Source organism: Python bivittatus, unplaced genomic scaffold (assembly GCF_059951505.1).
Source record: "Python bivittatus isolate LINGU-HERP-01145 unplaced genomic scaffold, Pbiv_v1 ctg000410_np1212, whole genome shotgun sequence".
In the NCBI taxonomy this organism is placed as follows: Eukaryota; Metazoa; Chordata; class Lepidosauria; order Squamata; family Pythonidae; genus Python; species Python bivittatus.
Window position 1 is genome coordinate 2,899,726 of NW_028277067.1, and position 15,295 is coordinate 2,915,020.

The 15,295-nt window shown below is 40.1% G+C and overlaps 1 protein-coding gene across 1 annotated transcript; it reads left to right on the plus strand.

The window, feature by feature from the left end:
* The first annotated feature begins 2,680 nt into the window (after window positions 1-2,680).
* On the plus strand, window positions 2,681-10,149 carry WNT9B (Wnt family member 9B). Its single transcript, XM_025173953.2, has 3 exons — window positions 2,681-3,008; window positions 4,985-5,250; window positions 8,203-10,149. Exons 1-3 carry the CDS (start codon window positions 2,681-2,683, stop codon window positions 8,677-8,679), a joined length of 1,071 nt encoding a protein of 356 aa, XP_025029721.2. The 3' UTR covers window positions 8,680-10,149.
* The last annotated feature ends 5,146 nt before the right edge of the window (window positions 10,150-15,295 follow it).

The window sequence follows — 15,295 nt, forward strand, 5'->3', positions numbered from 1 at the left end:
ACAACCAGCATTAGGAAGACATCTTGGAGGTTCAGCCAGTCCCAATAGCTCAGGATCTAGGGCAGTTTTTGTCTAATCTGAGAAGTACTATTATCCAAATAATTGTATAAATTTATGGTTATAGGTCAATCACAGAAAGTGTATGTTGCATGGTAGTTTTCCCCTCCATGTATAATGAATCTCCCAGTGATTTGGAAATTACTGTCTTCTGTTGAGGCCCTTCTGTTTCGCTTCCAAACCGATTGGAATTCAAGGTGCTAACAGGAAATTAGAACAGGGCAAGTATTCCAGGAACCTCAGCTGGTATGTGGGTGCTGCACTGACACAGAGTTTGTATCTTGATGAAAGTGCGGCCATTTTGTTCTCTGTTGGTTATTTGGAAATTTACTTACTTAATCATTAACCAACATCGTGCATTGGCCGGAAGAAGACCTCTGGGTGGGTGAGAGGGTTGGGGCATTCCACTCTTGGTGGGCGATAAACATCTCTCCCTTTGCATGTTCTCCCAAGACTGGAGGCCTTTTGGCTGCCTGGTGCTATGCGTATGCATGCTTGATAGATCACAGGTTCTGATGTACAACCTGTCCTGTAAATGAACTCAGGCCAGGTCCAGCAAATGCCCAACCTCAGGCCTGGGTTACATACAGGTGGCAGAAGCAAAATCTTGAGGGCAGTCGCCACCAGTGGCGTGAGTAATACTGGAAGAGATTGGTATGGAGTGATGATGGTCTGGATGCCAGATAAATTATATAGTAAAAAACAAGAGATTTGTGTTCACTTTCCTGGCAGTTTTTCTCTCTTTTTTCTTTTACTAATAGGTGACCTTGGAGAGTGGGGTTGAGTCAGAAGATGCTTGACCCTTTTTTTTAGAGTCAGGATCAACCCACCTGCACTCAGGGTGTTTCCTACCCGTTAAAACAAGATTGTTGGAGGAAGAACATATAAGGATAAAATCATCAGCACCCTAAGGCTGCATTTCAGCTTAGGGGGAAAAAATGGAAAGAGGAGGAAAAAGAAGAAGAAGAAGGTGGCTCATAGATGTGCAACATGGCTTGGAGTTTGGCCCTGAGTTATAAGTGTGATCGCAGTTGTATTCTCTTGGCTGTGATTTCTCAGAGGGGAGAACAAGCTACAGTGTGAGTCCTTGTTCAGGGGACTAAGCTTTGGTACAGTTTCTTTGGGATGTAGAAGAAGCAACAAGCGTAAAGGCATTTTAATATTATCCAAGTTTATTGTTTCTATAGAATGAAATGATCATGTTCATTTTATTGGGCATTGTTGTTTTATTGGGCACAGTTATCATATATGTATGTATGTATGTATGTATGTATGTATGTATATGTATGTATCTGGTTACAGTATAATTGAATAGCACTGAATGTAGACAAAGGGACAGCCTTTGAAATGATTAACACTCAAATATAGGCTAAATGCGTGGCTTTTGGAACTTTTTGTGTCACATGAAATCTTCCAGTGCAACTTCCACACAAATCCAATTAAAAAATGGGGTCTTTGCTATTTCTGACAGAGCCTAGTTTAATGGAAGTAAATGGAAGTGTTCTTTTGATAATTCATCTAGATCAGTGTTTTTCAACCTTAGCAACTTTAAGATGTGTGGACTTCAACTCCCAGAATTCAGTGCTGGCTGGGGAATTCTGGGAGTTGAAGTCCACACATCTTAAGGTTGCTCTACAGTGTAGTTTTAGTCACCCTTCTTTCCCCTATAAGTACTGCAGAGTACTATTAAGTATAATTGCAGCTTTCCTCCATCTGGGCCTTCCAGTTATGTTCATCTACAGTTCCTATCACCTTCTATAGCTGATGTTCACCCTAGTGAGGAATGATTGGAGACTTTGTCTAATAGCTATAGAGGGCACTAACTAAAAGAAAGCTCTCCTAAAATCCATCCCAACATTTGTTTCCTGTTCAAAGTTTTTCTTTTACTGAAACCTTCTCCTAAGACGACCTTTTCGTAAAAGATATTTGAGTTTTGACCGCAGAGAAAAGGAAACCATCTCCTCTGTGTCAAAATGTAAGTAGTAGACTATTTGTACTTCAGCAGACTAAGTAAAAAATGCATATCTTCTACCAAATAAGCTAGTGGATGTTGGTGATCTGTTCTCTAATGTGCTTTGCTCCCCTAGGGTTGTAGGAAAACCATTTTCCTTGTGGGACCCAAGATGCTACACTGTGGCTTCATGTCCTCCTACAGCTATTTTTGGTATGGCATTAGGAGACATATTTAACTGCAGATATGACCTCTGACGTTTCTAATAGAGTTTAGTGTCTCCATTAGAGTGTAGGCACTTCTTTTTATCTTCCTCTAGCTATTTATACTGGAGCAAACAGTTCTAATAGAAAATGGGGCTCGAGGCAAGCATTCAGCCTCCAAATCTGTCTGATCATCTCACTGTAGATAATCTTGAAATCTTGCCAAGCTGTTTTTCTCTCCTGCAGGCAAAGCCCCGAGGTGCATCACTGCCATTCCATAGACAGAGCTTTTCTGCTTCTTTTGCTTTGTCTCAGATACAGGATTTTCAGTGGAACTGCTTCACGCCTTCTCCTACCACTCGTCAGTTGTATAACTGCTTTATTTCTCTACAGTCATCTCTAACTCAGACCTAAGCATATATGGGATAGACAACTGAGACGGGCATTGTATTGTATTGATCGTCTGTGAATGCCTAGGGGTGACAACACATCCTCTGGTTTATCCTGTCTCAAGCCAAGACTTACTTCTCTTTCTCTTAGCCTGACCGGAAAAGAAACCTTGACTCAGTTTCCCCTGCTGGGATCCTCAACAAATCCTGCCCATTGGAAGGCTCATTTGAAGCAATGTGACCTGCTGAGGCTTTCCCAGAAGCAAAAGAGGCTTTGTCGTCGGGAGCCGGGGCTGGCTGAGACTTTACGGGATGCCATTCGGCTCGGGGTCCTCGAGTGCCAGTACCAGTTTCGCAATGAGCGTTGGAACTGCAGCCTCGATGGGCGGGCGAACCTGTTGAAGAGAGGTAGATGGGAGCATCTGTTGCATTAGCTTCTGAAACTCCCCAAAAAGAAGCTTCTCCTCCCGCTTCTTTCTCTTTGGGCCCTCCAGTTCCTTTAGTCTTGCTAAGAAAAAAGGCATCATAGGAGAGAGAGACTAACCTTGTCAGTAAACCCATAAAAGTTACTAGCCTGCCATTTTTTAAACTAACCTAGTTACTTCTATTTCTGTTTTGACTGCAGAGAAGAGGAAGTCTTCTTCTCTGTGCCCAAAATATAAGTACAGGTAGTCCCTGGGTTACAGACGACCCATAGTTAAGAACGGAGCCTATTGTAGCAAAATTAGACTTAAATACACAATGATTTGAGTTAAATACACAATGGTTTGAATTAATTACACAATATTACTTATACAGTATTATACTACTGTTCTTGGTTACATACAAATTTGATTTAAGGACAGATCTTGGGAACGGAACTTGTTCTTAATCTGGGGACTACCTGTACTAGGCTGTTAGAACTTCAGCAGGTTAACTAAAACAAACCAACAAACATATATTTTCTACCAAATAGGCTACTGGATAGGGGTGACCTTTTTTCCCTCCTCTAGCTTGATGTGCTTCCCTAGGCTTGTAGGAGAATGATCTTCCTTCCTGGGCAATTATTATAGGAACTAGTTAGGCTGATGGGGAAGGAATAAAACAATCTACTTCTCCTTTGCCAGCCTGTGGAGTTGCCTGCATGGAATTCCTGCTCACTTCTGTTTCCAGATCGCTTGTTAAATATAACGTTGTGATATTCCAGTGTTTGCACTCAGGTATGCTTTGTTCCTAAAAGTATGCTAGAAATCGAGCACATTTTATTTCTATTAAACATTTTATACCAGTTTCCATTGTTCAAAGTTGTTTGCAAAGCAGTAGGATGTAATTTAAAATTTTTTTTTACAATAGCTAGTAGTCTAAGACTCCAATCCTATACACTGTTGCTTTGCAATAAATCTAGCTGAATGGAATTGGAGATACTTCTGAGAACACATATTATAGGATCGTGTAGCAATGTTCTTTTTAAAAAAGGATAGAGAAGCAAGACTTTGGACAAAATGTTAATAAAAGAATATGCCTTGTAAAAAAAATAAGGAAAAACATATCAGATGTTCATTTCTGTTTCTAGATATTGATCAATAGTAAGATTCTGCTTAGAGTGCCATTTTGGTCTAGTGATTAAGGTGCTGGACTAGGAGTGGGGAAACCAGAGCTGTAGACTTGCCTTAGGCACAGACGCCAGCTGGGTGACTTTAGGCCACCTACTCTCTTTCAGCCTTAGGAAGAAAGCAATAAGAAACCAGTTCTGAAACATGTTGCCAAGAAAAACTGCAGGGACTTGCCCATGTAGTCATCAGAAGTCAACTCAAAGGCTTAAAAAAAAGGCGTCTGCTTATCTTGCTGGCAGACATTTAATTAAATAAATAACTTTCCAACAGAAAAAATAAATAACTCAGTTTGAAGAGCTAAGGGCCATGGTGGGCCTTACCTTTCTGACAGAAGGGAGCCCAGGCAAACATTAAGCCCATGCGGTAGCAGAACTGATAGGTCAGGTAGATGACTGTACCATAGTATGAGTGACTAAAGGACCTGTTCCTCTTAGTACACACTGCTAAAGTATAACTGCAGTCTGAAGGAGCAGAAGCCTGAGATGGAAAGCTACTTTATTGAAAGCCCATGTTCCAGAAGTGACTGAGATGTATGTGTAGATATCCAGGGGAATGGGACTGGGAGTGATGCATACATCATGACATCATCTCATGAGGAACGTGAATTATGTGCTGTATGTCATTTGCATGATGATATCTTGACATGTGTGACATCATCATAGCTTCTGCCAGATGTCTGTTGAGGCATGCAAATATTACAAGGGCTTCTTGCCTGCATCCCCACCTCCAGCTCAGATTTATTCAGTTCTCATAACCTGTTCTCCTCACTCCTGCTTGGCTTTGTTTTCCCAGGTTTCAAGGAAACCGCATTTCTCTATGCCGTGTCTTCAGCAGCATTGACTCATTCCCTTGCTCGAGCATGCAGTGCTGGGCGAATGGAACGCTGTACCTGTGATGATTCTCCTGACTTGGAGAACCGCAAAGCCTGGCAGTGGGGCGTGTGTGGTGACAACCTCAAGTATAGCACCAGGTTCCTGAAGAATTTCCTGGGCCAGAAGAAGGTTGGGAAAGATCTGAGGGCCAAGGTGGACATTCATAACACAAACGTGGGCATCAAGGTAAGGGTGGCGTTGCTGCAGGACCTGTTCAGGATGTGGAGAGAGAGAGATGGCAAATCTAAAAATTCTGATCTTTGTCACCATTCTGCTCCCACTGGGAGATTAGCTGGACTCCAAAATACCAGATCTGTATCTTTCTTGGCAGCAAACGGTCAAAACAGTGGTTTCCACAGTGACATTATACAAGTGATTATGCAAGCAATGATTTGAGGTTTCTAGATCTTAAGGCTGCAAAATAGCAAAAGATACATTGTAGAATAAACCAAGTATTTTTAATGAGGTGGGTCATTTCTTTCTCCCTGTTGATTCTGGCTCTTCTGACTACATCTTTTCAAAATCCTAAACTGGTAACTCTAATGCAAAGATTGGGTCAGAAATACACAATCAATGCTAGGAAATCCTCAAAAGCTTGCATGGATAGGGCTTGAGAAGTGGGGGAGAGGATAAATGCACTTGTGTACACTTCTTACGACATATTTTTGTCAGCCTGGCATCCTGCAGTTAAATTGGATTACAGCTCCTGTCATCCCACTTTCACTCCACTGGATCTTGATTTTTAAACTTGACTTGAACTGGATGGGCATTCAGAGAGAATGTAAAGCATATTTCAAAAAATATTCTTTCTATAAAAAAACCTGCAGCTCCCACATTTTCTTAAGAGGCATTTCCCTTGTTCTTCATAAGGGATGGTGTTTTCTACATGTGTGCGTATCATGTAAAAACAGGAAACATACTACTTGGTTCAGAAATATTTTCTTCACATGCAAATCTGATTGTTGGATTAATGATACATGCTTTAATCCCATAATCAGTACAGTCCTCTGCATGTCAACTCAGGAGTCGGATGCATCGATTCAGTGGGTGTTACTATCAGATAATCTGTGTACGGGATTGTAACCTAAAATAACGAAGAAGCAAGTAGTCACAACAGTAGCCTTGAATGATATGGATACTGTTTCTAGTTATGCTATGTTAATACAAAATGCTTTAGTAAAACTGATTTTACAGCCCCCTGACCTTGATTTTAAATCTGTTTTTAAACTTTGCCAGATTTTGATAATGTCGTCCATCCATCCATCCATCCATCCATCCATCCATCCATCCATCCATCCATCCATCCATCCATATATATACACACACACACACACACACACAGACACAAAGACATATCATTTTTATTAAAGAAGTTTTTCTACAGAGTAAAAACAATACAAATTTTGAATTAGATAAGAGAAATGGAGAAAAGTAATATTAAAGCGAAAAAGAAATATTAAAAAAAAAGGAGAAAAAGGAAAAAGAAAAAAAAAGAAAGAAAGAAAGAATAATAAAGAAGTTGCTTCCGGTCTCCTTAACAGCACTTATAAGTGGATTTATATTTTGCCCTCTCCCTCTAAGGTTACATCAATGTTTCCTTTCCATAATCTACCCTTTCTAATCATCAAATCCATAAATCATCAGTTCATTTTTTTTTTCAGCAAAAAATCCATAAGGGGTTTCCAGTCGCTAATAAATGTAGTTGTTGATCTTTCTCTAATCAAACAAGTTAATTTTGCCATCTCTGCTAGTTCCGTCATCTTCACCAACCAATCCTCCAATGTGGGTATTTCAGAATCTTTCCATTTTTGCATATATAGTTGTCTTGCAGCAGTGATCATATATAAAAACAATCCGTCATGGCTTTTTTCTAGTTGCCTGCCCATTAATCCCAACAAAAAGAGTTCTGGTTTCAGTCTTTAAAATTCTTTGTTTCAGTATATGTATTTGAACCCAAAATTTTCTGGCTTTTTTACAAGTCCACCAAGCATGATAAAATGACCCTCCATTTTGTCCATATTTCCAACAGAAATTTGAAGTCCCTTTATACATTCTAGATAATTTTTTTGGAGTTACATATCAATGGTACATCCTTTTATAAAAATTCTCTTTTAGATTATAATGTAATGTGAATTTCAGTCCTTTCAACCACATGTTTTTCCACTGTTCCCACAATATATTATGTCCAAAATTCTTAGCCCATTTTATCATACACTCTTTCACTTGTTCATCCTCCATTTCAAAATTCAGCAGGGGTTAATACATTTTGGCAATTACATAGTCATCATTTGTACATAGTTCAACTTCAAATTCTGTCTTCTGTTGCTCAATTCCAAATGTCCTGTTATCTACCTTAAATTTTTCTCTTAACAGTGTGTATGAAAACCATTGAAAACTAAATCCCTCTAGCCAGTTGTTCTCTTGATTTCATCTTATATTCTCCATGCTCTTGTTCTAACAGCTCTTGATAGGTTAATCATCTCTCTTTACCTGCTGTTTCATTCCTATAAAATGCTTCTTGTGCTGAGACCCATAAAGGCATTTTCAGGCACAGTCTAGGTTTATATCTATTCCATATTCTAGATTTTGATAATGTCTTCAAAAGGAGATTCCAACATGAAACTGCTGAACTGTTTTGGATTTAATCAGGACTGTGAATTTCTTACTTTTGCAGAAGTTACCTTTGTACAACATGGTTGGTACAATTTTGTACACGTGAGACAGTGGGCTGTAGTCTACAAAGGCTTAAGTTGCAATAATTGCTCAGTCTTTAAGATGTAACTAGATTTCCTTTGCCTTTTATGAATATAAGTTTGCTTATTTATTTGTTAGATTTCCATTGTGTCTTTCCTCTAGGGGCTCAAGATAATATATGGGAGGGCCCTCTCTTCAGTTTATACATACAGTAGCAGTCCTGTGAGGCAAGTTGGGCTGAGAAAGCATGATTGAAGCAAAGTTACCCAGTAAGTAAGGGTAACTTTGATTGAGGGTGCACTACCTGAATGGTCAAATCTCCTTGACATAGATGTTCTTGCTTTATAAATTTTCTGATTGTCCTTGAAACTCTTCTTTCAACTTTTTCCAACTGCTCACTGGTAACTCTGTAACATGATTAAAACTCTTCTTTCTCTTCCACAGGCTGTGAAAAATGGCCTCAAGACCACGTGCAAGTGCCATGGTGTGTCAGGCTCATGTGCTGTGAGAACTTGCTGGAAACAGCTGTCCCCTTTCCATGAGACGGGAAAGCTCCTCAAGCTCCGCTATGATGGTGCTGTCAAGGTCTTCAGTGCCACCAATGATGCCATGGGCCAATCAGAGCTTGTGAGCCCCCAGCATCATGGCCGCTTGGCTAAAGGTCCTGCTGCTCCCCGCCCCACTGATCTGGTTTATATGGAAGATTCTCCTAGCTTCTGCCGGTCTAGCAGGTACTCAGTGGGCACTGCTGGAAGGACGTGTTCCCGTGAGGCCAACTGTGACAGTATGTGCTGTGGCCGGGGTTACAATATCCAGACCCATATTGTTACCTTCTCTTGCCACTGCCAGGTGCAGTGGTGCTGCTATGTGGAATGTCAGCAGTGCATGCAGGAAGAGGTGGTTTACAGCTGCAAGCAATAAGATGTTGAACCAGGGAGCTGGAGGACAAGGGCTGTTTTGCCTTAGGACTGCACCTAGGTCTAGATATCATGATGACTTGGGCTTCCTTGATATCATTGTTTCCTCCTTGATATTGGATCTAAAAGCTAAAATAGGGATAATTTGCACCAGGTTCAAGCACTGGAATTACTGATTTGTAGTCTAGCAGGCAAGGAGAAAGCATAAAATGGGTGCAAACCAACCCTCAGACTGACTGCTTCTGCTGGACAGAATAAATGAACTCTACTTAGAAGATGTATAAGGACCTATCTCATACTGCCAGGCCATTGGTTCATCCATCTTAGGGCTGTTTCTTCTGACTGAAAGAAGATGGCTTTCCTAACCTGAGACCTCTTCCAAGTGGAGAAATCAGGAACTGAAAATTGAAATCTTAATAATGTGAAGTATGAGCTATTTTACCCTGCACTACCACCTCCAATTTTGTAAGTAGCATTCCCTAACTTGATTCTCTGTGCATATTTACTTCATTTCCCATGGTCATTGGCCATTCTCTTTGGGGATTATGAGACCTGAGATACAATACATCTGGAAGCTCCAAGTTAGGGAATGCTACTCTAGACTAAGCAAAATATTTTGTTTAAAGCAAAGATCTGAGTAGCAACTAATAATTAATAGTGAAATGATAAGAATATTTGTGAATAGAAGGTAAAGAGATCAGAACTATATATTTGGTCCAGCATCATTCTAAGCCATTGGCAGTCAGTAGCAATCCTATTGTTCTAATAGGGCTACATTTACTGAATCCTGCCCTGGGCCTTCTGGAAAAAAGTAGCTGGGTGACTCTGGGAAACTGGTGGCTCCTACCTACCCAATTGTTGTTTAAACACTCCTGACCACTCCTGCCATTTTTCACTGAGATAGAAATAAGGCTACTGAAGAAAGGTTTCCCAAAACTGGAGTCTTTGGTCCACCAAAATTTGCATGCCAATCAGGTTTGACCTTGATTGGAGAGCTCCAGTGGAGCATGGTTTATCCCCTGGTGTATTTAGTGGTAGAGCCAGTGATGAAGGCTACATTCTTCAAGGGCTGAGCTCTCATTGGAGGAATACAGAAGAAAGTGTGAGCAATAGATAAGGTAAGTGTGAGAAAGGCCACCAATATTTGTTAAGCCTTTGTAGACTTGAGAGTTGGGGAAAGAAAAACTTACAATTTTAGTTCACAGTAAAATATCCCAGTTAACGGTTATTGAGGGCAGAAGTGGAAGCTTTAAAGTGGCAGGTTTCAGGACATGAACACATTCCAGTATAGTAACTTTAGTACTTGAGAGGGTGAGAAAACATAACTAATTTGCAACTGTTTTAATAAAATGCAAATTAAATTTCTTGGTTTTGATGTCCTGGAACACAAATGTTGTGAGAACCAAACAACATCTAGGACCAGAATGGGGAACTTCCTAGTCCATGGATCTAACCCAGCTTGCCAGGTGGGCTGTTTGGCCTGCAGAACCTCAGCAGCGGAGCTCCTCCAAAGCTCCATCCCTCCCATTGTCACTGTCCCACTCTGTTTCACTTGCATCTCTTCTTTTTTTGTGAAAAAGGGAAGACATAACTGAAGGTAGCAGATGCAGATTTTACTTCTGCCAGGATGGTCCCTGTTTGGCCCTGTTGAGAGAAATGGATAATGTCAATATTTTGTTGGTTAATTCCTATCTGGGACATCACCTGATCTATTAGACCAGATGTTGGGTTAGGAATTGGCCCTAGAACAGATCCACTTCTCTGGTTTAGAGGAACAAAAGGATGGCAGGCAGCTTCAAAATGAAATGAATGTTTGGTAGTGCACAGTGGTTTAGGTACTTCTTTGTTTTGTTTCATTATGTCTTATTATTTTTAGCAAATATTAAAATTAGAGGATAGCATAGCTCTAGCTTATGTATTCTCCTGAATTGTATGAATTATCAGAGTTCTTGCCATTTAAACCCATGAGTCTGGAGAATGGGCCAAGTTACTCAAAAGTACATCAAGATCTTAATTACATTTGCACGTTATGGCATGCTTTGGGCGTAGTTTTCCTTGCAGAATGTAGATTTTTGTGGAAGTTATTAATGCTACTGTTAATACTAGTATCTGATCTGGATATAGATAAAGAGAGCTAAAAATAGTGTATAAAATGTTGAGACTTAGGGCTGAAGGAGCAGTAATTGAAGGCATATATGTTTCATAACTTATCAGATCCTATTTTTCAGAGGAGATTTCTCTATTTCAGTCTCCCAGTTTAAATGTGTCTTAAAGATAAAAAATAATAGAGACTTGAAATTATGAGCTTTGGAGTTGCCATCAACAATTAGCACATGGGCAGCTGATTGAGCGGACCCACAACTTAACTATTTCTAAGTTTAAATTTATACATACAGAACTAGAATTAGAATAGAACTAGTTACATATTTATACATATACATATAGAACTAGAAAAAAAATAAATCTGAGTTCCCTTTTTTGGCAACACATTAATTTCGGTTAGTCACCTGAGAACAAAAGATGGCTAAATTGGGTTATTTAAGCCTTTGTAAGCCATTAGAAGTGGCTCTGGTGGACTGTGAATTTGGTAGATCACAAGCTGCATCAGCTTGTACAAATCATTGCTCAGTGTGAACCTAAAGAAATACAGATAGTCCTTGATTTATGACCACAATTGGGACCGGAACTTTGGTTGCTAAGCGACACAGTTAAGTGAGTTGTGCCCAATTTTATGACCTTTTTGCCATGGTTGTTAAGCAAATCACTGCAGTCGTTAAGCAAATCTGGCTTCCCCCATTGATTTTTCTTGTCAGAAGCCTCCTGGGAAGGTTGCAAATGGTGATCATGTGACCCCAGGATGCTGCAACTGTTGTAAATACATGCTGGTTGCCAAGTGCCCAAATTTTGATCACATGACCATGGAGACGCTGTGACGGTGGTAAATGCAAGGAGCGGTCATAAGTCACTTTTTTCAGCACCGTCGTAACTTTGGACGGTTGTTAAATGAATGGTCATAAGTCAAGGACTACCTGTATAAAAGTGTTGTGATATTATTATCCTATTAGTGGTAATGTGTGGAAGCTTTAGGGATACCTAGAAAGTTGTAATAATACAACATGACAAGCTATTGAACCAAGAGAAGGCTGAGAAAAGATTAATTGGTTGCAATGAAAGGAATGGGTAAGGAAAGAGCTTGAGTAGGACACGGGAGGCAAGTCATTTTTTTTCAGTTTATTCTACCTCCCAAGTTTTCTATGAGTAAAAAATAAAAAGTTCTCTTGAAGGATTAAAGCTGATGGAGAATAACTGATCTTCTGCACAGTCAAACATTAAATACATAGAATGTATGCAGGATTAGACTTTCCCCCCAATGGTAGCCATCACATGCATTTTTCTGGCTGTTATAGCTACTTGGCTGCCAGCTGCAGAACAGTACAAATGCCACATCCTGATACATAAGGGTGTCCTAAGCCTAAGAGCATTGGGAGATGTTTCACTGAGTCCTTCTGGTTATTTTGTGGTGCTGCATATACAGCAGGAAAGCAGATTGTCTTGTATTGAGGACCTGTCTGCTTCAGAGACCCCATTCATAGGTCCTATGCTCTATGGCACAGGAAGATTCTGAGTATTTACTTTGAAGCAAGGTATTAATTGGCAAGATGAGCTATCCTGGTGCAACAAAAGAAAAAAAAAGTTCCCTTACTGTAGGTGGTATGGCATCTTGCATCAGTCTTGCACCTGTGTCTTTGTGAAGCAGTTTTCCATCTAAAGTATCTGTACTTTTAATGGCAAGCAGATGTGTAAGAAGTAGCAAATGGGATTAAGCACAGAGAACATGAGTATATTCACCTGCTTAATCTTGTAGTAACTATATTTGAAGTTAATGGTACACAGGAACTGGGCAATTTACTCCTGCTTCTAGCTACTAGGAAGCTGCTGTTGGTGCTATGATGCTTAGTGTGCAAGAATTCCAAGTGTCCATGTTATGTTTCATATAGTCCCATTTGGGCTATCATTTAGACATCTAGCATACTCACAACAAGCACATCTTGAATACTTCTCTCACAAACCCAATATAACTTTGCCTTATCAGAGCCCTGGTTCATGGGCAAGCCTTTCTTTCCGCAGAGAGTCATGCTGAATGTGCAAATATCTCCAGGAGACTGATGTCCCACAAGAGATATTGGAGAGGAGGGGAGCAGGCTTCTCTGAAGTGCAGACATGGTGAGCACTCTGAATTTTAGAATGTCTGAATAAGGCAAGTGGAAACCTGCCATCCCCTACATGTGTTGAACCACAGCTTGCTAAATGCTACCAGAACTGGTTGGGTTCAAGGCCCTGTAGTTAAAAAAAAAACTGGAGGGCACCAAGTTGGGGAAGGCCAGTGTAGTGAGCATTAGCACTCCAGATTTGTTCTATTTTTGCTACTACTTTTCTTCTGACTATATATGCTTGGTAATTTTTAAAATCTTTTATCCAATCTTGCACTTGCAAATAAATATTGCAGCTTAATTTTCATTGATGTAGTTCTAATTTGCAGAGGATTACCAGTTGGACTCTAATTGATCTTGATTCCCAAATAGTCTTCATGCTTTGGTAATTATTAAGCATGAGTTGACCCAAGATTTATGTATTAGCCTTGTTAATCTGTAAAGAGAATATTTCTTGGACAATTCCCGTGGGATTTGGTGACATTTAGCTGGTTTATTACAGCAAAAGTGGGGGAGAAAAGCATCTATTTGTCTTCCTTCCCACTGACATCACAAACAGTACACTTATATGCAGGAAATGGGAATAAATGGATTGTATCACACTATGAGGCTTTCAGCTCTGAATAATATTATCTAATGACTTTGCAAGTTAGGTATGCTAAATGCTTAAACAGGTCTGCACAAGTTTGGGACTTACCAACATGCAGATAACCTTGAGTGTGGCCTGCCTTACCAATCTTCATCCAATAGTTTTACCTCTTCAGTATAATAGCAAAAGTGAGAAATTTGTATATGTGACCAGGGTCATCTGGGGGTGGGGGGTGGGGGGTGGTGTCAAAATGGCGAGTTGGCAGCCCTACCAATACTCCAAAGTTGCTGGCAGTGAAAAAGGGATGTGGGGACGGGATCCACAATCATTAGCAGAATCTAATGTTAGAAAAGAATTAGAGGTTAGAACCTTGTTGGAAAACAATTAATCCTTACAGTAGTATTTCATAGATACTTTGATTTCTGATTCTTTTAAAAATAGGCTTTTGGTTTCCAACCAGCTCGCAGTTTAGTACTGGTCATCCCTTCATAAGGAAGTGCTTCTTGGAGTCTATCATTTGCACTTTGCTGCTACATGTGGGAATTCGGGGTGGAGGAGAAATATTATTTGATGGAGGCCCCCAAGCCGCTTCAGTAGCCACACAGTGATCCTTTGGCATTCTTGTATTTAATTTTTGTTAAAACCTACAAGTAGATTTTTGATTATCAAGTAGAGGAGAGGAACAAAACTCTAACCCAGTGCTTCTCAACTTCAGCAACTTTAAGAAGTGTGGGCCTCAACTCCCAGAATTCTCCTGGCTGGGGAATTCTGGGAGTTGAAGTCCACATATCTTAAAGTTGCTGAGGTTGAGAAACACTGCTGTAACCCATCTAAGCTATCCTCTCTGTTCTCTTGCTACGCCAGGATACTTTCAAGTGTTTCTCTCTAACCTGGCTCCTATCTAGTACCCTAACAGGACAATGAATACTTAACATGGATAGCACCCTCTCTTGTATTGTAATAAATACTAAAAGAGATCAGTTAAACACTTACCAACTTATAACAAAATGGGAATGGACATGCATATGTTAAGTAGGTATGTATCTGGATTGGCTCAAGCCTCCAATGTGAATCCCTTGAATGAAGCAGCTTTTTTTTTTGACAAGGCTCTTCCTTGCATTCCAGGCTTTCCCCTTTAAGCAGATATCTCCAGGGCTTCCTTAATATAAAGGCAGCAGTTGTTAGCGGTGAAGATATTCCTCTTTTTATTTTCTGTGGTTGAAAATGGATTCTGGATCTCTGCCAGCATCAGAAACCTTGATGAAGATTTGAATTAGCTTGAGTATTTGTGGCTTGAAAAGAAACATTTGATCCAAATGTGGCAATGAGTTGGGTCCTTGAATGGGAGCAAAATCCATTTCCTGAAATTTTCCAGGGGAGAGCAAGCTATGACACTATCGCTACTATTCCCTAATCCTGTATATGAATAATACACTAATTTTTTGAGGGTACCTCAAAATATCCAGGTGAAGAGGACGATATCAGCAAACTTTCACATCATACTGGAGGGCAGGTCACAGAGGGACCCAGATCCTCTGCTTCATGAGTTCTGAGAATTAGAGAACCGCCCATGTGCTACAAAGTAAAATCAATATAACTTTTGATGATACTACCTTGAAATGTCCAAGATTACTATACTGAATAGACAGCTTAAATAGCTGACAATTGGCAATCCTGTAAAATATATAGAAGAGGCATTCACACAACATTTTAAACTAGGTCAGCAAGCATATTTCTGAACCTGAAAACTCAGGCATATTTGGGATAGGAGGTCATATACCTGCCCAGTACCCAGGTTCTACCATTGGCTAAGGCCAGTA